General features: G+C 42.0%; 1 protein-coding gene across 2 annotated transcripts in view; it reads right to left on the bottom strand.

Annotated features, from left to right (window-relative positions):
* Positions 1–25,266, bottom strand: part of LOC109908262 (F-actin-monooxygenase mical1) — a 45,719-nt gene that overhangs the window by 10,697 nt on the left and 9,756 nt on the right. For both annotated transcript variants that reach the window (XM_020506857.2, XM_020506859.2), the window contains exons 3-19: positions 19,639–19,949; positions 19,154–19,361; positions 18,808–18,915; positions 18,529–18,624; positions 18,251–18,406; positions 17,733–17,833; positions 15,933–16,190; positions 10,650–10,765; positions 10,227–10,353; positions 9,456–9,543; positions 7,533–7,680; positions 7,062–7,258; positions 4,360–4,460; positions 3,748–3,801; positions 3,171–3,405; positions 1,450–1,520; positions 559–1,216 (exon numbers count right to left, since the gene is read on the bottom strand). In XM_020506857.2, the coding sequence (XP_020362446.1) occupies positions 559–1,216; positions 1,450–1,520; positions 3,171–3,405; positions 3,748–3,801; positions 4,360–4,460; positions 7,062–7,258; positions 7,533–7,680; positions 9,456–9,543; positions 10,227–10,353; positions 10,650–10,765; positions 15,933–16,190; positions 17,733–17,833; positions 18,251–18,406; positions 18,529–18,624; positions 18,808–18,915; positions 19,154–19,361; positions 19,639–19,896 (2,980 nt within the window). In that variant the 5' untranslated portion in view covers positions 19,897–19,949. The remainder of the gene's footprint in view (positions 1–558; positions 1,217–1,449; positions 1,521–3,170; positions 3,406–3,747; positions 3,802–4,359; positions 4,461–7,061; positions 7,259–7,532; positions 7,681–9,455; positions 9,544–10,226; positions 10,354–10,649; positions 10,766–15,932; positions 16,191–17,732; positions 17,834–18,250; positions 18,407–18,528; positions 18,625–18,807; positions 18,916–19,153; positions 19,362–19,638; positions 19,950–25,266) is intronic.

Raw genomic sequence — 25,266 nt, 5'->3', positions numbered from 1 at the left:
AAGTCTCTGAATTTCCTTGACTGGCCCAGTCAGAGCCCGGACTTTAACCCGATTTAACCTGAACATCTCTGGAGAGACCTGAAAATAGCTGTGCAGTCAACCTGAGCTAGTCCAACCCAACAGAGCTTGAGATGATCTGCAGAGAAGAACTCCCCAAATACAGGCGTGTGCCAAGCTTGTAGTGTCTTACCCGTGAAAACGCAAGGCTGTAATCACTGCCAAAGGTGCTTCAACAAAGTACTGAATAAAAGGGTCTGAATACTTAAATGTGATCCATTTTTATTTTCTATACATTTGCAAAAATGTTTTAAAAAAAATGTTTTTGCTTTGTAACTACAGTGCATTGTGTTTAGATTGATTAGAAAAAAACAACAATTTAATACATGTTCGAATAAGGTTGTAACGTAACAAAATGTGGAAAAAGTGGAGGGGTCTGAACACTTTCCGAATGCACTGTATTTTCCATCCTCCCCATTTAAAACCCTAACACTTACAGTTAAAACACAGTAGAAGAGATCAAAACAAACAAATGCAATAATAAAAGGGGAGGAGGAATACCTGGAGGTTTGGGTGGGCTGGGACCCCCTGCTGTGACTGTTGAAGAGGAGCAGGAGGAAGAACCAGGTGTCTCTGAGTCAGAGTCCAGGCTGAAGCTCAGATTGACTAATTGGTTCTTCTCCTTGTCGGTGAGCTGCAGCTTCCGCAGGGACTGCTTCGCCCTGGAGTCAGGGGCTGGGGTTGCCTTGGGGGTCCCTTTCTCTCCTGCTGCTTCGAGGGACCCCTTGTCCCCTACATGGGCCGGTGACATGTCCCTTTTTGGGGTGGGGAGGACGGTGCGTGGTTTGGGTACAGGAGGGGAGGCCTGAGGGCTGGGGATTTCCGAACAAGATAGACGAGGTTTTGGGACAGGGGTCGGGGGGTATGAGGAGGGATCCTCAACCCTCTCCTTCCCCTCCTTTTCTTCCTCCACCTCACTGGCCTTAAACCCTTTCTTCAGGTAAACGTCTATGGGTGGATTTGGTGGGACATGGGGCTCCTCTACAGGATTAGATTGTTTGCTGCTGGGGTGTTCCTCACCCTGAGGAGCCATTGGTTTAGGAAGACCCAAGTCTAGAGAGTACTCTTCATCATCATCTTCAGAGGGACAAGGTGAGGGCTCTTCACTGGAGATCCCATTCACACCTCTCTCCTTCTCATTGTGATCTTCTATTGTATCCTGGAAGGGAAAACATTAAATGAATGGAAGAAGCACTGTAGCATTGGCATTGTATTATGTGATTAAACATTCCTCTATAAATTAATGGTTAAAGCACAATGTCCTGTGAAATTAACTAGTCATTTGAGTCAAAAGCAATGTACTGCATAGACAAGTAAGCCACAAGCTGGCAACATGGGAAATTAAACCATTCTGTTGCATACCATCTGCTCAAACTCAGAACAGAGACCCACCTGAACGGATGGGCATTGTTCCCCGTTCTCCATCTCTAGTTGTTCAGAGTGCAGCTCACAGTAGAACTTCCCTGCGGGCACATGAGAAGGAAAACAACAGCTTTCAGAGAGTCTGGATCTGGCACGTTAGAGAGAGACGCTACTTAATAACCCTGTCTCCTGTTCCCCTTTTCACATGGACCATAAAACATGTAAAAGGGTGTCTTTCATTCATTTTTCATATGGTGCATAAATAAATTAAACTGTGCTGTATTTATCATCCGAAAATGTAAGTTTTAACTTACAGCTTTTGGAATAGACATAGCTATATTCTGTTTCTGTATTGACAAAAGAGGGAGTCATTTGCAGCCTTTTTGCGAACAGACAAAATTTAACATAACATTTCACACAAAATAGTTTCCATGCTTGAGTAAATAATGACCATGGAAGTCCCACTTGTACAATATCATGATGTTCTACTGTACAGTAACATGATGTTCTACTGTACAGTAACATGATGCTCTACTGTTCTACTGTACAGTAACATGATGCTCTACTGTACAGTAACATGATGCTCTACTGTTCTACTGTACAGTAACATGATGTTCTACTGTACAGTAACATGATGCTCTACTGTACAGTAACATGATGCTCTACTGTACAGTGACATGATGCTCTACTGTACAGTGACATGATGCTCTACTGTTCTACTGTACAGTAACATGATGCTCTACTGTTCTACTGTACAGTAACATGATGCTCTACTGTTCTACTGTACAGTAACATGATGCTCTACTGTTCTACTGTACAGTAACATGCTCTACTGTACAGTAACATGCTCTACTGTACAGTAACATGCTCTACTGTACAGTAACATGACGTTCTACTGTACAGTAACATGACGTTCTACTGTACAGTAACATGACGTTCTACTGTACAGTAACATGACGTTCTACTGTACAGTAACATGACGTTCTATTGTACAGTAACATGACGTTCTACTGTACAGTAACATGCTGATCATACTGTACAGTAACATGCTGGTCATACTGTACAGTAACATGCTGGTCATACTGTACAGTAACATGCTGGTCTACTGTACAGTAACATGCTGATGTTGTATTGTTCTACTGTACAGTAACATTGTTCTAGTGAACAGTAACATTATATATTGTACAGTAAAATGTTCTATTGTTCTAGTGTACAGTAACATGCTCTATTGTTCTAATTTACAGTAACATGTTCTACTGTTCTACTGTACAGTAACATTGTTTTATTGTTCTAGTGTACAGTAACATGATGTTCTATTGTTCTATTGTACAGTAACATTGTTCTATTGTACAGTAACATTGTTCTAGTGAACAGTAACATGATATATTGTACAGTAACATGTTCTATTGTTCTAGTGTACAGTAACATGCTCTATTGTTCTAATTTACAGTAACATGCTGTTCTACTGTTCTCGTGTACAGTAACATGATGTTCTACTGTACAGTAACATGATGTTCTACTGTACAGTAACATGATGTTCTACTGTACAGTAACATGATGCTCTACTGTACAGTAACATGATGTTATTTTATAGAATCTCGTAAAAAATCCTGCTTCTAAAAGATTCAAAAGGCTCATTGGGACACTATAAATAACATTTGTTACTAAAATTGCAGATTACCCACTAGCCTATTGCCCTGAAAAAGAGTACCCGAGTATAGGCTGTGGTACAAGCGGTGCTCACTACTCACCAGTGTGCTGGTTGAAGGTATACCCGCCCAGTCTAAGGGTGGTGCCGCACTGATGGCAGGTGAAGCAGCTACGGTGGAATAACTTTCCCTCAGTACTGATCCTCTCCAGAACATAGACCCGCTGGCAACAGAAGTAACACTCCTCATTGCTACTGATGCCTGGCATCAGGCTCGGTTCAAGGTCAAGGTTCACAGGGTCAGGGTTCACCTTAGGGGCTGAGAGAGGAGCTAAAGGCTGGGGGGAAAGAAATTGAGAACAACGGTAATATTTTTACAGTAGTTCAATAACATAGCACAAAAACGTGTGCTTATGGTTCAACATTAGGGAGTAGTATTTCTTTGAAGGCCAAAGAAATACAAAATTACAAATCTGATGGGCTCAACAACTCTTCACTCTGTGTACATGTCTCTGGGTTCTGTATCCCAGTAGTAATCAAATAGAGGAACAAAGCACAGAAACAATTTATAGTATAGCAGTTGGAGTAGTCCTGAAGTCTGCAGATACATCCATCAATAAAAGAGAAAGGTTAGTTCTGTACTGTATGTGAGCCTCTGATAATAAGGATACACTACTCACATCCTTTTCCTCTCCCATCGTCCCCTTTCCGTCTTTCTTGCTTGCCAGTCTCTCCTGTGTAAAAGAGAAAACAGTCATGTGACCACGTTTATGGTTTAAATTACAGTAACTGAATAACCTCAAAATGACCAATGCTTTAGATATTATCTTGCATGTTTGAAAAGTATCTTTGCCATTACAGTTGATTTTGGAAAAGGACAAAATAAATTGTAAACCTCATGCAGCATGGTCTTATTTATAATACAGAACTTAAACAATCAAATGATCATTAAAAATACTGTAACTAGTGAAAATTGAATGTACAATGAAAGTATAATCACAAGAAACAAACTAAAATAACAGGGCATATGAATTTGAGGTTCTCATATAGAAAACTCTGATATTAAGTAAATAATCTAGCTACAGTAGTCTCAGCGACAACATGCAGCTGCTTGTTTTAGCTCACCTCGCGGCTCTGCAGGGAGCGTGGTTGGCCTACTCCTCTTTTCACCCAAAAGACAACTGGTTTTGCACAAATGTTCTTATCCAGTCGATCCCTGATATTAAATAAACACTAAACAGCCAACTACAGTGGTCTCAGTGACACCATGCAGCTGCTTGCCTGAACCTTACCTTGCGTCGCTGCAGAGAGTTGTGCTTGAGGTTGTTGAGGAAGACCACAGCAGCCCGAAAAGACAGGGTCTTGGATGGCTTCAGGGGAAGGCTCTGAGGTTCTGCAGCAGAGAGAAATACACACAAGCTTTAGTGTCCTCCTGCTCTGTTCTAGCGGAACAACAAACATGCTCATCTGTGTGTCAGCCAGCCAGCCGATCCCCTTACATAGTGATTCTCTACCTCCAGCATCACAGAGACAAGACAAAGCCAAGTGGAGCAACTGCTCTCCAAGCCTGCTTCCAAATGCTGGATCCCCACTGAAAATCTCTCTCCTACACACTCTGCTAGTATTTACCAGAAATACCTCCGGCAGCAAAAACAGCCTGGGAAAATCCGTACTCCTCACAGGAATAGTAGCTAGATCTCTTTTAGGTGAGGCTGAGGCTGAGGCTAGTCCCACCCGAGCCTGATAAGCCATTTCCTCAGAGGCTGATGCTGTTTGCTTTGGCTGCTGCCTGGCTTACCCACCGAGCACAGGAGAGCGGCACAACCCCGGCAGCCAATCAGGGCTGGTTATGAGCTCAGCCCCAGCTACTCTAACCAGAGGCACGCTGGGTAATGCTCTTAAAGTGACAATGACAGCACTCTCCATTTTATCAACATCAAACACATTTCAGAGGGAAAAACACCTGAGCCCTTATACAAACGGTGTTACATAAACTGTGTACTGTCTGAACAACTGACTTGGGACCAGATTCAATTCCTTTCACTAATAATACGCTATTGATACAATTAATCTTGGTCCAGCGTTTTAAGAAATGCCAACTACAAATATGCCAGTAAACATCTTCATGTAATGAATACAACTATGCTCAATGACAAGATAACAATCTCACAGTAACAGAAAATGATAAAAATATACATAATGTAGTCTCGTGAAAACAGACCAACACCACATTCTTGTTCCTGGAGTCAAGGCTACAAGTGATCAAGCAAACAATCACAATGATTATTACGTAATATGTACGACAAACATTGACCGAATGCAGGTATTCCCAAACTGGGGCATTGTCGGGGGTATGCCAAATTACGTCAGGGGTACGCAATATAAAAATGTGATTAAAATGTTTTCTTTTTTATAAAAAAAACAAATGGGGCTAAACATTTGGGTGAGGTTTTTTTCTCTCGCCTGAGTAGCCTCATTTCACTGCCAAAAATGTAATTAAACCATCTAGTGTTCAGCAAAATAACAACACAATGTCAAATACAGGTAGCCTAGTCAAATAATGAACATCCAATCACATTAACTGTTACTCTCTCGTGGAAATTCCACTAACGGTCTGTATGCAGCCAAACGCAGCTGCTGCTCATGTTGGTATCTGTACTGATGGCGCAAAAGCCATGACAGAGAGACATAGTGGAGTGGTAACGTGCATGCAAGCAGTTGCTCCCGATGCCACTTGGGGACACTGCAGCACCCACAGAGAGGCTCTTGCTGCCAAGGGAATGCCTAACAGCTTGAAAGACGTTTTGGACACTACAGTGAAAATGGTTAACTTTGTTAAAGCAAGGCCCCTGAACTCTCGTGTATTTTCTGCATTATGCAATGATATGGGCAGCGACCATGTAAAGCTTTTACAACATATAGAAGTGCACTGGTTATCAAGGTGGCAAAGTATTGACACGTTTTTTTAAATTAAGAGACAAGCTTAACCTTTATTGACCATAATTTCCACTCGCCTGACAGCGTGCATGATGATGAGTTTTTCACACGACTGGCCTATCTGGATGATGTTTTTTCTCACCTTAATGATCTGAATCTAGGATTACATGGACTCTCCACAACTATATTCAATGTGCAGGACAGACTTGAGGCTATGATTAAGAAGTTGGAGATCTTTTCTGTCTGCATTAACAAGGACAACACACAGGTCTTTCCATCATTCTATGATTTTGTGTGTGCAAATGAACTCAAGCTTACGGACCATGTCAAATGTGATAGAGCGAAGCACCTGAGTGAGATGGGTGCACAATTACGCAGGTTCTTTCCCGAAACAGATTAAACAAACAACTGGATTCGTTATATCTTTCATGCCCTGCCTCCAGTCCACTTATCAATATCTGAACAAGAGAGACTCATCGAAATTGCAACAAGCGGCTCTGTGAAAACTTTCTGTGAAAACCAGATTTCTGGATTGGCCTGCGCTCAGAGTATCCAGCCTTAGCAAATCGCGCTGTTATGACACTGATGCCTTTTGCAACTACGTACCTATGTGAGAGTTGATTCTCAGCCCTCACTAGCATGAAAACTAAATACAGGCATAGACTGTGTGGGAATGATTTAAGACTGAGACTCTCTCCAATACAACCCAACATTGAAGAGTTATGTGCATCCTTTTAAGCACACCCTTCTCATTAACCTGTGGTGGGTTATTCACAATTTTCAATTAACAAATAAGGTTTTATATGTAAGTTAAATAAAGGGCAAAATGATTGATTATTATTATTTGTGCCTTGGTCCTATAAGAGCTCTTTGTCACTTCCCACGAGCCGGGTTGTGACAAACTCACATTTATTAAACATAAGAATGAGTGTATCATATAGTGTGTGTGTGTGGCAGGTTTACAATGATGGCAAAAAACAACATTTGAGAGTGCGCTGACCCTGGTGCTAGAGGGGGTACGCAGCTAAAGTTTGGGAACCACTGTCCTAATGCATACCTTTAGTAGGTGTCCTTTCATTGAACGCATCGTGGATCTGTGTGAGGTAGTGCACCATGGAGAGCTTGTCTATCTGTCCCTTGAAAGACATCTCCCTGGCTGACATTATGGGAAGGATGCCCAGCTCTCTCTCCAGGAAGTTGAAGGCCAGCTGGTTATTGTAGACTGCATTAGACTCCTCCAGAGAGGACATGTCACTGTGGAGGAAGAGATTAGGGATAGCTACTATGTTGACCAAGGGCATGTTCAGGAGGGCATACAATAGCAAAACTATTTGTAACAGAACACAGAAGTTTGTTTTCTTATTGGACAGTTCGTATCATGAATAACTTGAACAGGAAAAGTCCTTCAGACCAATTAAATTTGACTAGGCTTATGGGTAAGTTTTTCCTTCTGTAGTACTACTTGTGCATTTGCTACATAGGTGGTGGATACGTTGACTTGCCCCCCTTGTAAAGCCCAGAGACTCACATGACACGGGGTCTGAAGGTGTTGATGAGGGCACACAGGGCCAGGCCAGACCTCCAGGACTGGTTCAGATCTTTCACGTTCACCCTGTCGTACCCTGCAGTGTGCTGCTGGCACCACTTCAAAAGCACCTCAAACGCTCCAACCGAATCTGGGCCATGAACACACATAGGAACACTGCATTAGGACGATGGAACATAGTGACATTGCATCAAGGCAGGCATTGAAATAATTCTGTGATTCATACACAGACAGTTTACATTCCAAGTTGGGCATCTAAGGATGCAACAGAAAGGTCTCAGCCATTTCTATTTAATTCGGAATTTTAACACCCCTTGAATTATCAAAAAAAATACATACAAAATTATTTGGCCGCTATGCCAGGGGTGGGTAATTCCAGTCCTCGAGGGCCTGATTGGTGTCACAGTTTAGCCCAAGCCCCACCTAACATGCCTGACTCAAATAAATCACATAATCATGATCTTCAGTTTAGAATGCAATTTGATTAATCAGCTGTGTTTGCTAGGGATGGATTACCTGAGCGTGTACTTAAATACTGCTCGGACCAACTGGCAAGTGTCTTCCCTGACATTTTCAACCTCTCCCTGACGGACTCTGTAATACCTACATGTTTCAAGCAGACCACCATAGTCCCTGTGCCCAAGGAAGCAAAGGATACCTGCCTAAATGATTCCTGCCCCGTACCACTCACATCGGTAGCCATGAAGTGCTTTGAAAGGCTGGTCATGGCTCACATCAACACCATCATCCCGGAAACTCTAGACCCACTCCAATTTGCATACCGCCCGAACAGATGACACAATCTCAATCCACACTGCCCTTTCCCAAAGGAACACCTATGTGAGAATGTTGTTCATTGACTATAGCTCAGCGTTCAACACCATAGTGCCCACAAAGGTTATCACTAAGCTAAGTACCATGGGACTAAACACCTCCCTCTGCAACCGTATCCTGGACTTCCTGACGGGCCACATCTGCCACACTGATCCTCAATACTGGGGCCCCTCAGGGGTGCGTGCTTAGTCCCCTCCCTGTTCACCCATGACTGCGTGGCCAAACACGACTCCAACGCCATCATTAAGTTTGCTGACGACACAACAGTGGTAGGCCTGATCACTGCCAACGAGAGACCTGGCAATGTGGTGCCATGACAACAACCTCTCCCTCAATGTGAGGAAGACAAAGGAGCTGATCATGGACTATAGGAAAAGGCAGGCCGAATAGGCCCCCATTAACATCGATGGGGCTAAAGTGGAGTAGGTCAAGTTTCAAGTTCTTTGGTGTTCACATCACCAACAAACTATCATGGTCCAAACACACCAAGACAGTTGACAAGAGGGCACGGCAACACATTTTCCCCCTCAGGGAGACTGAAAAGATTTGGCATGGGTCCCCAGATCCTCAAAAAGTTATACAGCTGCACCATCGAGAGCATCCTGACAGGTTGCAGTGCCCCTGTAAATAGCCTCGTTATTTTTTATTTAACTATTTTTACTTTTGTTTATTTAGTAAAGATTTTCTTTGATTTTTCTTGAACTACATTGTTGGTTAAGGGCTTGTAAATAAGCATTTCACGGTGAGGTACACCTGTTGTATTCGGAGAACGTGACAAATACAATTTTATTTGATTTACTGCTATTAGCCCATACAAACGCACACACCCACACACACACAAAAAATCTAAGGGCAGTTTGTCCTGAAGTGTCTGACCTATATCTATTTGAGAGATATAACTAAGATCGGGATACATCATTTCCATTTTTTTTTTTTTAACATGGATTTATTAATGGGTTGTAGTCTCTGTGTGCCCATGATCTCAGCACAGCACAGACGTGCCAAAACCAAAATGAATCACACCCCTGCCCCTCATGCATTATTGCTTTAGTAATGTGAAGCCAGACTGACCTTGTCGCAGGTGAGACCAATTGCCTTTCGGCTTCTTGATGGGTCGCCCAGGATTAAGGTGGTCTTCCACATCATAGAGACGTTTCACCTTCATAATGCATGCAAAGAGAGGGAATACCAAGAAACAGAGTTGAGATCAACTTCACACTGAAGCCAGAACATAGTAGCCTGGTAGCATATGCATTTGTGCTGTCAAGCCAACTTCTAAGGTCATTGTCAAGCAACAAGCATAGGAGTTGGCTATACAGCACAAACAGATCTGGGACTAGGCTAAGAACACAGCAGGCTTCATAAAGGCAGAAGCTGGAGTTTGGTTTGATGCAGTGTAATTGATCTGGTAGCTTCTGAAAACTCTAAAGCCTTTTAGAACAATACTCCTCTAGTGCCATTCGGCTCACCACAAAATACAAACACACAGCAGTTTACTGACAATGCATGAATACTATAGGAAATATCCACCAAAATGGGGGAGCAGCATTGATCTATTTCAAAACGTGTTTACAATGTTACACAGCACAATATACAGTATATTTATTTTACTAGCGTTGATACAGTGAGGCTGTCATACCCTTTCGTACCAACCCAAACCTTACTGAGCTGACCTGGTTACTCATCCCCTATAGTTGCTGGAACCGCGCTGAAAAAAGGAAATGTCCAAGCCAGCACTGTGCATTTCTGGTCAGCCCAATAATGTGAATCAGGCATGAGTGTAGCTTTGTGTCGGCACTGACTATAGAAATAGAAGGAATAGATTATATTTATGTTTTTGACCTGGAAGGCCTTGACGGAGTTGAGGTTGACGTGCTGGTAGCGTGTAGCCGGGTCTATGCTGAAGGCGCTATATTTCTTACTGGTGTTCTCTGGCGTGGTCTGAGACAGGAGCTGGTAGATACTCTCTCTATTCAGTCAGAGGGAAAGACATTTTAAGAGATAGAAACTCACTATGGAACTGAAGAAGCGGCAACTAAGGAACAGAAGATTCCGATGGGTTTGTACAGTAAGATCTTTTACAAGCAGCTGCTTGTGTATTAATGGATGTTCAAAGATATATAGTTACAAGGCTAGAGTGGCATTACTAGTTGAAGAATTCTCTGAAATGCCCAGCCAGGGTAGTCCTTTCTATACAGTGAAGAGGGATGGTCACATGCTTTTAAAAGGTGGTGTTATTGATCATATAGGAAAACTCTTCTTTACCGCTCAGCAAGTACTTCCATGTGGGGTCTTCCCTTGCCCCAGCTCCTAACCATCCATGCTGTGTCGAAGGCAGCCAGGAACCCACGGGCAATACCTGTTCCCAGAGGCCAAAACGGCTGTGGACACACACAGACACACACACACACTTTAGAATTATTAATTGACATGATAAACTTGTCAGATTTAAAAGGAAGGAAATAAAGGTATGACACTCTGGGCTGATTTAATACCCACAAGCTGCTGCATTAAGCTGATTTAGTGACCCGTTTCTTAACAGAGCTCTGTGTCTATATACTGTATACACACATACAGTATTCACACCCCTTGACCTTTTACACTTTGTTATGTTACAGCTTTATTCTAAAATGGATTAAATAAATACAAATCCTCATCAATCTACACACAATGCCCCATAATGATGAACCAAAAACAGGTTTTTAGAAATGTTTGCAAATTTATTAAAAATGTCAAAAAACAAAAGTACCTTATTTACATAAGACCCTTTGCTATAAGACACGAAAGTGAGCTCAGGTGCATCCTGTTTCCATTTATCATCCCTTGAGATGTTTCTACAACTTGATTGGAGTCCACCTTCGGTAAATTCAATTGATTGGACATGAAAAAGGAAAAAAGGTACACACCTGTCTATATAAGGTGCCTTAGATGACCAACCATGAGGTGAAAAACCAACCATGAGGTGGAAGGAATTGTCCGCAAATCTCAGAGACAGGATTGTGTCGAGGCACAGATATGGGGAAGGATACCAAAATATTTTGTGTGGCCTCCATCACTCTTAAATGGAAGAAGTTTGGGACCACCAAAACACTTCCAAGAGCTGGCTGCCGGGCCAAACAGAGCAATCGGGGGAGAAGGGACTTGGTCAGGGAGGTGACCAAGAACCTAAAAGGTCACTGACAGAGTTCTAGAGTTGGCCTGTGGAGATGGGAGGACCTTCCAGAATGACAAATATCTCTGCAGCACTCCACCAATCAGGCCTTTATAGTAGTGGCCAGACAGAAGCCACTCCTCAGTAAAAGTCACATGACAGCCCGCTTGGATTTTGCCAAGAGGCACTTAAAGGACTGACAATGGGAAACAAGATTCTCTGGTCTGCCAAGTGTCACGTCTGGAGGAAACCTGGCACCATTCCACGGTGAAGCATAGTGGTGGCAGTATCATGCTGTGGGGATGTTTTTCCATCGGAAGGTCTTGGGAGACTAGTCATCGAAGGAAAGATGAACGGAGCAAAGTACAGAGAGATCCTTGAGCGCTCAGGACCTCAGACTGGGGCAATGGTTCACCTTCCAACAGGACAACAACCCCAAGCACACAGCCAAGACAATGCAGGAGTGGCTTCGGGACAAGTCTTTAAAATGCCCTTGAGTGGCCCAGCCAGAGCCCGGACTTGAACATCTCTGGAGAGAACTGAAAATAGCTGTGCAGCGACACACCCCATCTAACCTGATTGAGAGGATCTGCAGAGAAGAATGGGAGAAACTCCCCAAATACAGGTGTGCCAAGCTTGTAGCGTCATACCCAAGAAGACTCGAGGCTGTAATCGCTGCCAAAGGTGCTTCAACAAAGTATTGTGATTTCAGTTTTTTTTATTTCTAAATAAGCTAACATTTCAAAAAAAATAAACATTTTTGCTTTGTCATTAGATTGATGAGGGGAAAAAAAAACATTTAATCCATTTTAGAATAAGTCTGTAATGTAACAAAATGTGGAAAAAGTCAAGGGTCTGAAAACTTTCCGAATGCACGGTGTACACTAAGTGTACAAAACATTAGGAACACCTTCCTAATATTGAGTTGCACCCCCTTTTGCCCTCAGAACAGCCTCAATTCGTCGGAGCATGGACTCTACAAGGTGTCAAAAGCGTTCCACAGCAATACTGGCCCATGTTGACTCCAATGCCTCCCACAGTTGTGTCAAGTTGGCTGAATGTAATTTGGGTGGTACACTATTCTTGATGCACACAAGAAATTGTTGGGCATGAAAATCCCAGGAGTGTTGCAGTTCTTGACACACTCAAACCGATGTGCCCGGGACCTACTCCGTTCAAAGACAATTCAATATTTTGTCAAACATAAACAATCCATGTCTCAAGGCTTCTTTAACCTGTCTCCTACCCTTCATCTACACTGATTGAAGTGAATTTAATAAGTGGCATCAATAAGGGATCATAGCTTTCACCTGGTAAGTCTATGTCTTGGAAAGAGCCGGTGTTCTTAATGTTTTGTACACTCAGTGTACAGTCGGAAGTTAACATACACTTAGGTTGGAATCATTAAAACTCATTTTTCAACCACTCCACAAATTTCTTGTTAACAAACTATAGTTTTGCCAAGTCGGTTAGGACATCTACTTTGTGCAAAACATTTTTTCCAACAATTGTTTATAGACAGATTATTTAAATTTACAATTCACTGTATCACAATTCCAGTGGGTCAGAAGTTTACATACACTACATTGACTGTGCCTTTAACTTCTTATGGCTGGGGGGCAGTATTGAGTAGCTTGGATGAATAAGTTGCCCAAAGTAAACAGCCTGCTCCTCAGTCTCAGTTGCTAATATATGCATATTATTATTAGTATTGGATAGAAAACACTCAAAAGTTTCTAAAACTGTTTGAATGATGTCTGTGAATATAACAGAACTCATATGGCAGGCAAAATCCTGAGGAGAAATCAAAACAGGAAGTGAGAAATCTGAGCTTGGTATGTATTCACCAAGGTTCCCATTGAAATCCCCTTGAGATATTAATGATGTTGCACTTCCTAGGGCTTCCACTAGATGTCAACCGTCTATAGAAATTTGAATGAGACTTCTACTGTGTTGTGGGACTGAATGAGAGCAGAATCTATCAGGTGACTGGCAGTCAGCCATTTTCTGATCACACACATTCCTCATGGTATCCACTTGCATTCCATTGCTCATCAAGACACAAAGGAATACTCCGGTTGGAACTTTATTGAAGCTATATGTTAAAAACATCCTAATGATTGATTCTGTACTTAGTTTGAAATGTTTCTTCGACCTGTAATATAACTTTTTGAAGTTTTTGTCCGACGTAACGCTGACCAGAATGAGCGTATGGATATGTATACCAAACGCGCTAACAAAACAAGGTATTTGGACAAAAATAACGGACGTTATCGAACAAAAAATAAATAAATTGTGGACCTGGGATTCCTGGAGTGCTTTCTGATGAAGATCATCGAAGGTAAGGGAATATTTATCATGTAATTTCTTGTTTATGTTGACGCCAACATGGTGGCTATTGTGACTATTTTTCTGAGTGCCGTCTCAGATTATTGCATGGTTTGCTTATTCCGTAAAGTTTTTTATTTTTAAAATCAGACACAGCGGTTACATTAAGGAGAGGTATATCTATAATTCCATGTGTATGTTTCTGTTGAATGATGTGGCTATGCAAAATCACTCTGTTTTTGGAACTAGTGAATGTAACACCCAATGTAAACTCATATTTTGATAAATATGAACTTTATCGAACAAAACATACATGTATTGTGTAACATGAAGTCCTAGGAGTGTCATCTGATGAAGATCATCAAAGATTAGTGATTCATTTTATCTCTTTGTGCTTTTTGTGACTGCTATATTTGGCTGGAAAAATGGCTGTGTTTATTGTCGTTTGGTGGTGACCTAACAATTGTTTGTGGTGCTTTTGCTGAAAAGCATATTTGAAATCGGACACTATGGTGGGATTAACAACAAGATAACTTTTAAAATTGTATAAAATACATGCATGTTTGAGTAATTTTAATTATGAGATGTTTTGATGTTTTGAATTTGGTGCCCTGCACTTTCACTAGCTGTTGTCATATCTATCCCGTTAATGGGATTTCAGCCCTAAGAAGTTTTAAACAGCTTTGAAATTTCCAGAAAATTATGTCATGGCTTTAGAAGCTTCTGATAGGCTAATTGACATCATTTGTCAAATTAAGGTGTACCTGTGGATGTATTTTAAGGCCTACCTTCAAGCTCAGTGTCTCTTTGCTTGACATCATGGGAAAATCAAAAGAAATCAGCCAAGACCTCAGAAAAAGAACGTCTGGATCATCCTTGGGAGCAATTTCTAAACACCTGAAGGTACCACGTTCATCTGTACAAACAATCGTACGCAAGTATAAACACCATGGGACCACGCAGCCGTCATACCGCTCAGGAAGGAGTCGCATTCTGTCTCCTTGAGATGAACGTACCTTGGTGCGAAAAGTGCAAATCTATCCCAGAACAGCAAAGGACCTTGTGAAGATGTTGGAGGAAACAGGTACAAAAGTATCTATATCCACAGTAAAACAAGTCCTATATCAGCATAACCCGAAAGGTCGCTCAGCTAGGAAGAAGCCACTGCTCCAAAACCGCCATAAAAAAGCCAGACTACGGTATGCAACTGCACATGGGGACAAAGATCATACTTTTTGGAGAAATGTCCTCTGGTCTGATGAAACAAAAATAGAACTGTTTGGCCATAATGACCATTGTATTGTTTGGAGGAAAAAGGGGAACGCTTGCAAGCTGAAGAACACCATCCCAACCGTGAAACACTGGGTTGGCAGCATCATGTTATGGGGGTGCATTGCTGCAGGAGAGACTGGTGCACTTCACAAAATAGATGGCATCACTAGGTAGAAAAATGATGAGATGTTGCTTCAATATATCCACAAGACATCAGTCAGGAAGTTAAAGCTTGGTCGCAAATGGGTCTTCCAAATGGACAATAACCCCAATCATACTTTCAAAGTTGTGGCAAAATGGCTTAAGGACAACAAAGTCAAGGTATTGGATTGGCCATCACAAAGCCCTGACCTCAATCTCATATAACATTTGTGGGCAGAACTGAAAAAGCATGTGTGAGCAAGGAGGAATGGGCCAAAATTCACCCAACTTATTGTGGGAAGCTTGTGGAAGGCTACCCGAAACATTGACCCAAGTTAAACAATTGAAAGGCAATGCTACCAAATACTAATTGAGTGCATGTATACTTCTGACCCACTGGAAAGCTTAAATAAATCATTCTCTGTACTATTATTCTGACATTTCCCATTCTTAAAATAAAGTGGTGATCCTAACTGACCTAAGACAGGAAAGTTTTACTAGGATTACATGTCAAGAATTGTGAAAACCTGGGTTTAAATATATTTGGGTAAGGTGTATGTAAACTTCGACTCCAACTGTAAGCACACACACACACGCCGGAGCATGTGTACGCATAAGTGAATCAAGTCCTCCAACACACTGACATGACCTCTCACCTCTACCAGGCAGTCTCCCACCAGGCCCATGAGTAGTTTCTTGCCCTTTCTCTCCCTGACCAGAGAGGCGTTCTCAGCTCGGTGCATGCAAGTGAAGTCGAACATGGCCACATCAGGCTGGCCCGCGTGGTTCTGGGCAAACTGCATGTCGGGCAGGCAGTGGCCCGTGGAGAACTGGGCAGCATCGTAGGCGTAACGCAACAAGGCCTCCTGGTCCACATTTACCTGGGCCAGAAGCTTATCGGCATCACTAAAGTCCTGGAGGCAGAGGGAACATATTGGAGGTGGTCACCGTAGAGATATACAACTGTTTTATATCTATGGTGGTCACAGAGGGAACACATTGGAGGTGGTCACCGTAGAGATATACAACTGTTTCATATCTATGGTGGTCACAGAGGGAACATATTGGAGGTGGTCACCGTAGAGATATATAACTGTTTCATATCTATGGTGGTCACAGAGGGAACAACATCAGTGGTGGAAAAAGTACCCAATTGTCATACTTGAGTAGAAATAAAAGATACCTTAATAGAAAATGACTCAAGTAAAAGAGAAAGTCACACAGTAAAATACTACTTGAGTAAAAGTCTCAAAGTATTTGGTTTTAAATATACTTAAGTATCAAAAGTAAAAGTAGGAATCATTTCTAATTGCTTATATTAAGCAAACCAGTAGGCACAATGTTTGCGTTTTCTTTACATTTACTGATAGCCAGGGGGACACTCCAACACTCAGACATTGCTTACAAACAACGCATGTGTGTTACGGAGTCCGCCAGATCAAAGGCAGTAGGGATGACCAGGGATGTCCTCTTGATAAGTGTGTGAATTGGACCATGTTCTCTCCTACTAAGCATTCAAAATGTAACAAGTACTTTTGGGTGTCAGGGAAAATATATGGAGTAAAAAGTACATACTTTTCTATAGGAATGTAGTGAAGTAGAAGTACACAGTGAATCAATTGGAAAAAATAGATTACTGGTATGTCAATATGATTTTTAAACAAAATGGAACAGTGACAAGAACTACAAAAAAAACAACCCCCATAATCATGCAAATACTGTATATAGAATGATTACTCTACTGGTATGTCAATATGCATATCATGAAATAGAACATTGAGCAGAACAGGAGGACACAGAGGAAATATTTTTTGGGGGGAAAGTCAGTGTGAGCTCAATCATTGAAGACAAAACAAAATGATCTAGCTTAGTCCTTCCAGACTTGTAGTGTGAGAAGAGGGAGTGAGCGGGTACACTGTAGCATGGCTGGGGAGACTCAGTGCTAACCCTGTGCTGCACAGACATCAATTCCATTACAAGTGTTTATTAGCATCTAATCCCTTACAGCAGGAAAGGTCCCCAGCCTGTCTGGGGGGGACTATATTGTGATGCAAAGGTCAGAGGAGCCAGAGATGGATAATAGACTAGAGAAATAGATGGGTTGGTGGTTTAGTAATAAAACCGACGCGTGCGCAACTATGGGACAAAACAGACGGAGCTGGCTTAGATTGTTGACAACATGTAAACTATAATTAGTCTAAAATACATTTGCACAATGAGTATTTGTTGTCTCTCAAATACATTGTTACAGTTGTTGGTTAGCTAACTAGCGAATTCTAGCCATATTTGCATAGATGTGACATCAGTCAAAACAAGACACGGTATCAATAACAAGATACGAGCCAACTAGGATTCCCCACATGGCAGCTTCTTGTCATTGTTGCTAGCTATCTGACCTCTAGAGGCCTAGTATGGAGCTGCTGCTGCTGGTACTAATGGATGCGTTTCTTCCTCACCTGTTTAATGACCCCCATCTTTAACAGGCTCTTCTTCTTGGCAGTCATGACAAAGTAGTGGGTGTCATCTTTATAGTAGACTATGTTCTCCAGATCAATACCTGGAGGGAGAGAGAGAGAGAGAGACACACACACAGAGAGAAAGACAGAGAGAGAGCGAGAGAGAGACACACACAGAGCAGACACACACACAGAGAGAGAGAGCGAGAGAGACCGAGAGAGAGTGATTGAGAGAAGGGGGATAAAGAGGGACTGAATGAGTGAAATAAACTAGTTACAAGACAATGACAGGACAAGTGAAACAGCAATGGAGCACAGGAAATTACACAGGAAATTTACAAAAAGAGGAAGAGGGACAGCAATTAAAAGACAGCACTGTCACTCCTTATCTGTCACCATGCCCACCTAGCCCCTATGGTATTCTTTATTCCGATCCCCAGTCGCTGACACCATAGCAACCACCAGTAGAAGTGTTGGCACTCGTAGCCCCAAACCCGGGGCATAGAATAGAATCCTACCCGTCTCTGTGAGCAGGTCCTGGAAGAACTTCTGGTTGTAGATACGTGCCACACCGCTGATCTCTGCCACCTGGGTCTCGGCTGCAGTGTGACGGTTGAGGAAGTTACACGTGATGCCAATGGCCAGCTTCCCTCGCAGCTCCTTCCTCTTGAAGCCTGGGGAGTGGGGACAAAGACAGAAGCACATGCAGCCTGACATCAGGTTCATATAGTTGAGTGTTTCTGTTGAATACATCCATTGTATCGGAGCTACAGTAGTGTGTGTCCTCTCTCCTCACCATACGGGACAAAGCTTCCTCCTCCTGCAGATATGAAGACATCAAACTGGAACTTCCCAGCAGGGTGATTGTCAGGAAACAGCTTTGCCATCCAGCCTGATGGAGACATACAACGACAGAGGGAGAGAGACAGGAAGAGCAAAGAGTTAAGGTATATTTCCACTCACAGTGGACACTCCGGACAAATATTTAAAATGGCCCTACAAGGTTTTACTACCACAGAAATATGTTGTATTGTATTCGTTTAATACACGGGGGGAACGGGGGGTCTAGATGTACCTGTGGCTCCTGAGGGCTCCACAAATCCTTTGAATTCCACCCCTGTTTGAACTTCCACCCCCAGGAGAAGACACACTTTCAGCAGTATCAGCTGGAGCTGACGGATGCCTGAAAGATACAGACGCGTACAAGTATGTATGATATTGTCCCACAGGGAATTAAAACAATCCTCTTCAATTCAATGTACGATAATACATATTCAGACACTATGTCCAAGAACCTTAATAGCATCATAGCAAACTGATAAGAGACTGGTTTGATTTAGTCATACGTAATAAATAAAGATATGATTGGCATTATGACACCAAGACATCAGGTTGATCTAGTATGGTACTGGTGGACATACTGATGTGATCCAGAACCCCAGTGCAGAATTTGCCGTAGAACTTCTTGGCAGCCAGCCCACGCAGGTCAGAGATGGTGTAGGGCCACAGGTGCAGCACGTTATTCCGGGAGAAAGAGTCTCTCTTCTCTAGTACCACCACATGAGCCCCCAGCAGAGCCAGCTCTATGGCTGTCCTGAGCCCGCACGGCCCTGCACCCAGCACCAGGCACTGAGGAGAGGGGAGAGAGGAGAGAGAGAAGAGAGAGAGAAGAGAGAGAAGAGAGAGACAGAAGATAAATAAAAAAGGAGGAAGAAATGAGGAAGGAGAGACTAAGCTCTGCAGGGATGAATGCACCTTGATAGTATTAAAAGGACAGACTGTACTCTGCCAAAGTAGATCCACAACACTGATGTAGAAGCCACCGTCCTTGTACAAACATTTTACTTCAAAGAACTTCTTGAGTATCTCTTCTTCTCTTAAAAAGAATAAATAAATAAATACACGCCTTGTTTTTGGCACAGACTTCGCCTTGCTGGTAGTCTTGGTGTTGGGCCCGCTTGTCCAGTTTGACCCAGAGGGACTTGGCCTTCCAGTAGTTGAGCCTCTCCTTGAGCTTGGTGTAGAAGCTCTGGTAGTCCCTGGGGTCCACCTGTAGGTGGTGGCAAAGCTCTGAGAAAATACGCTGCACCTCCTTACAGGTCTGGGCTTGGACAAACTGCTCAAACAAGTCATGGGACGGGTTGGTAGAGTCCTGGTTGGCCATGGTAGTAGATGGTGTGGCGCACCGGTGCCGTGGCTCAGAATCTCTGGAGTTTACTGTGGAGAAGGCAAATACCAACACCATGAGCAAACTACAATATACTGTATATTGTAGTCATCTTTCATTTTCTGTGAAAACAAATATATTATACAAATTATATTTGTTATAGTAATAAAGTTGTCCTCCGAAGAAAAAATAACTGAGCTCAGTTATAGCACTTAATATAATGAAAGATTAGTCCTGCAATATTGCCATTGAGGTTATATACAGTGCCTTGCGAAAGTATTCGGCCCCCTTGAACTTTGCGACCTTTTGCCACATTTCAGGCTTCAAACATAAAGATATAAACTATTTTTTTGTGAAGAATCAACAACAAGTGGGACACAATCATGAAGTGGAACGACATTTATTGGATATTTCAAACTTTTTTAACAAATCAAAAACTGTAAAATTGGGTGTGCAAAATTATTCAGCCCCCTTAAGTTAATACTTTGTAGCGCCACCTTTTGCTGCGATTTCAGCTGTAAGTCGCTTGGGGTATGTCTCTATCCGTTTTGCACATCGAGAGACTGACATTTTTTCCCATTCCTCCTTGCAAAACAGCTCGAGCTCAGTGAGGTTGGATGGAGAGCATTTGTGAACAGCAGTTTTCAGTTCTTTCCACAGATTCTTGATTGGATTCAGGTCTGGACGTTGACTTATCCAGGTGTTTGAATGGCCATGTTTATTTTTGAACCATTCCATTGTAGATTTTGCTTTATGTTTTGGATCATTGTCTTGTTGGAAGACAAATCTCTCCTGGTGTATGTTTCATGATTACCTACTCATGGTGTGACTGTGGTAACGTACAGGAATTCAAATCCTTTTGTTCTCCCGATCTGGAATGCCTCACCATTAAATGCCGACCACATTACTTCCCCAGAAAATGTTCTTCGGTCAGCGTCACATCCATGTATATTCCCGAGGTCTACAGGGGTGTGTACTATAACTATAACTATATATTTTTTTATACGAAGAAAATATTTACCAAATAAACTAAAGTATAAAAAATAATATATATACACACATACATCCATATATACATACATATATACATATATACATACAGTGCCTTGCGAAAGTATTCGGCCCCCTTGAACTTTGCGACCTTTTGCCACATTTCAGGCTTCAAACATAAAGATATAAAACTGTATTTTTTTGTGAAGAATCAACAACAAGTGGGACACAATCATGAAGTGGAACAACATTTATTGGATATTTCAAACTTTTTTAACAAATCAAAAACTGCCCCCTTAAGTTAATACTTTGTAGCGCCACCTTTTGCTGCGATTACAGCTGTAAGTCGCTTGGGGTATGTCTCTATCTGTTTTGCACATCGAGAGACTGAAATTTTTTCCCATTCCTCCTTGCAAAACAGCTCGAGCTCAGTGAGGTTGGATGGAGAGCATTTGTGAACAGCAGTTTTCAGTTCTTTCCACAGATTCTCGATTGGATTCAGGTCTGGACTTTGACTTGGCCATTCTAACACCTGGATATGTTTATTTTTGAACCATTCCATTGTAGATTTTGCTTTATGTTTTGGATCATTGTCTTGTTGGAAGACAAATCTCCGTCCCAGTCTCAGGTCTTTTGCTGACTCCATCAGGTTTTCTTCCAGAATGGTCCTGTATTTTGCTCCATCCATCTTCCCATCAATTTTAACCATCTTCCCTGTCCCCGCTGAAGAAAAGCAAGCCCAAACCATGATGCTGCCACCACCATGTTTGACAGTGGGGATGGGTGATGAGCTGTGTTGCTTTTACGCCAAACATAACGTTTTGCATTGTTGCCAAAAAGTTCAATTTTGGTTTCATCTGACCAGAGCACCTTCTTCCACATGTTTGGTGTGTCTCCCAGGTGGCTTGTGGCAAACTTTAAATGACACTTTTTATGGATATCTTTAAGACATGGCTTTCTTCTTGCCACTCTTCCATAAAGGCCAGATTTGTGCAATATACGACTGATTGTTGTCCTATGGACAGAGTCTCCCACCTCAGCTGTAGATCTCTGCAGTTCATCCAGAGTGATCATGGGCCTCTTGGCTGCATCTCTGATCAGTCTTCTCCTTGTATGAGCTGAAAGTTTAGAGGGACGGCCAGGTCTTGGTAGATTTGCAGTGGTCTGATACTCCTTCCATTTCAATATTATCGCTTGCACAGTGCTCCTTGGGATGTTTAAAGCTTGGGAAATCTTTTTGTATCCAAATCCGGCTTTAAACTTCTTCACAACAGTATCTCGGACCTGCCTGGTGTGTTCCTTGTTCTTCATGATGCTCTCTGCGCTTTTAACGGCCTCTGAGACTATCACAGTGCAGGTGCATTTATACGGAGACTTGATTACACACAGGTGGATTGTATTTATCATCATTAGTCATTTAGGTCAAGATTGGATCATTCAGAGATCCTCACTGAACTTCTGGAGAGAGTTTGCTGCACTGAAAGTAAAGGGGCTGAATAATTTTGCATGCCCAATTTTTCAGTTTTTGATTTGTTAAAAAAGTTTGAAATATCCAATAAATGTCGTTCCACTTCATGATTGTGTCCCACTTGTTTTTGATTCTTCACAAAAAAATACAGTTTTATATCTTTATGTTTGAAGCCTGAAATGTGGCAAAAGGTCGCAAAGTTCAAGGGGGCCGAATACTTTCGCAAAGCACTGTATGGAGGTGGTCCTGAGGTCTAAATAACAGACACAACGACTGGTGACAATTCCCTCTGTCTGAAAATATAACACTGAAATTAGATGTTTTCAAAGTTACCTGAGTCCACGTCATCACTAACTTCCCCAACCATGTGTTCTGTGTATACAGTACATTTGTGGTCTTTATGACACCACCCTAAGGTTGTGAATGATACCACGATGGGTGTTTGAACTTAGTGACAATATATTTCACACAACTAAGAGAGATTGAACCTCACAAGTAGAACTCAACGTCAACAAAACAAAGGAGATGATTGTGGACTTCAGGAAAGAGCAGAGGGAGAACCCTCCTATTCACATCGAAGGGACAGCGCCTCTTCAACCTCAGGAGGCTGAAGAAATTTGGCTTCTCACCCAAAACCCTGAAACTTTACAGATGCACAATTGAGAGCATCCTGTCGGGCTGTATCACAGCACGCCCTCAACCGCAAGGCTTTCCAGAGGGTGGTGCGGTCTGCACCGGGTACAAACTACCTGCCCTCTGTGACACCTACAGCATCCCATGTCACAGGAAGGCCAAAAAGGACATCAACCACCTGAGCCACTGCCAGTTCACACCACTACCATCCAGAAGGCGAGGTCAGTACAGGTGCATCAAAACTGGGACCGAGAGACTGAAAAACTGCTTATATCTCAAGGGCATCAGATTGCTAAACAGCAATCACTAACTCAGAGAGGCTGCTGCCTACATTGAGACCCAGTAACTGGCCACTTCAATAAATTGATCACTAGTCACTTTATATATGCACTCTAAATAATGCCACTTTAATAATGTCTACATATATCTTACATTACATGTATATACTGTATTTTATACCATCTATTGCACCTTCGCCATCACTCATCTATATTCTTACATGTACATATTATCATTCACCCCTTTAGATTTGTGTGTATTAAGTAGTTGTTGGGGAATTGTTCGATATTATTGTTAGATATTACTGCACTGTCGGAACTAGAATAAAAAGCATTTCGTAACAATCACAGTAACATCTGCTAACCACGTGTATGTGACAAATTGATTTTATTTTTGAAACTCTAGATGTTTTGCCTGACCTCTTCACTCCACGAACAAAACACAACATTCACTTTGAGGACAAATATACAGTACAATGGAGGACATGTGCCAATCAGCCTCAGGCCAAGTGTTCTCTCTCAATTGTGAGGATACTCCTCTAAAATAAACACTTCCTGTATCTGTGGTCCAGTGTCTCTGCCAGAGGGATCAGAGACAAAAGCCACATCAGACTGATCAGATGTGTGATAAACTCAGCCTCACTGGCCACACACACACACAAATACAGAAGCTATCCACCCTACTTAAACAACTGGTTAGAAATAAAACACATTTGCTCTGTGCAGAGGGATGTCAAGAGATTTGAAAAGCTCTTACTTAGTATCACATACTGTAAAAACATTGACATGTCAATGAGATAACATTTACACATACTATAACTTCCTGGTTGTGACATGACATTCAGCATCATCTGCTACACACCTGAGACAGACAAACCCTATTGGTCAGAGTGGGTGAAGGGCTTTTTAAAACCACAGAGAGCTGTAAAAAGATATGCGATAGAAATATAGGCTACTGTTAATCAAACATAAACCAAGAGCTATTCATTCAATGGACTGAGATTGTCCATGTGAATTCTGTGGATGTAGAGAATGGGGTAATATCACAGGCTCTACTCTAAATGTGTGTAGTTCTATGAGTGGAAAATCCTCATCCTCTCTGTACAGTAACTCCCTCTAACTCTATACTGTAGCCTTTTACATATCAAATTGTATTGGTTGCATACACATATTTGCAGATGTAGCAAGTACAGCGAAATGTGTGTATTTCTAGCTCCAACAATGCAGTAATATAAATCCAAAAAAATAAAAATTGAGAAACATCAGAATGATCAGTGTCTAGAATTTACAGTGCAATCGGAAAGTATTCAGCCCCCTTGACTTTTTCTGCATTTTGTTTCGTTAAGGCCTAATAACCAAAATTATTTCATCAATTTTAATGTCACAGCCTTGTTCTAAAATTGATTTAAAAAAGGTTTTTTCCTCAGCAATCTACACACAATACCCAATAATGACAAAGTGAAAACAGTTTTTTTGGAAAATGTGCAAATTTATTACAAATAAAAAACCTTATTTACATGACATTGTGCATGGTGATCTTAGGCTTGTGTGTGGCTGCTCAGCAAGGATTTACACTGCCAATGTTTACGTATGGAGATTGCATGACTATGTGCTCGATTTTATACACCTGTCAACAAAGGGTGTGGCTGAAATAGCCGAATCCACTAATTTGAAGGGGTGTCCGTATACTTTGTATATATAGTGTATGTCGATACTATTCTCAGAGCTAACCCGGGACAAGGAGTAGTAATGACCCAGGGTGTTCAATGCGCGAGTAGCACAGGAGATGTGTTGATAGAGTTTCGGTAGCGTTTTCCTCAGATTTCCTTACATACATTCAATTAGTATTTGGTAGCATTGCCCTTACATTTTTAACTTGGGTCAAACGTTTCAGGTGGCCTTCCACAAGCTTCCCAGAATAAGTTGGGTGAATTTTGGCACATTCCTCCTGACAGAGCTGGTGTAACTGAGTCAGGTTTGTAGGCCTCCTTTTTCAGT

This window comes from Oncorhynchus kisutch, linkage group LG17, assembly GCF_002021735.2.
Source record: "Oncorhynchus kisutch isolate 150728-3 linkage group LG17, Okis_V2, whole genome shotgun sequence".
NCBI lineage: Eukaryota > Metazoa > Chordata > Actinopteri > Salmoniformes > Salmonidae > Oncorhynchus > Oncorhynchus kisutch.
The sequence above is the reverse complement of the archived record's forward strand: the minus strand, read 5'-3'. Positions and strand labels throughout refer to the sequence as shown.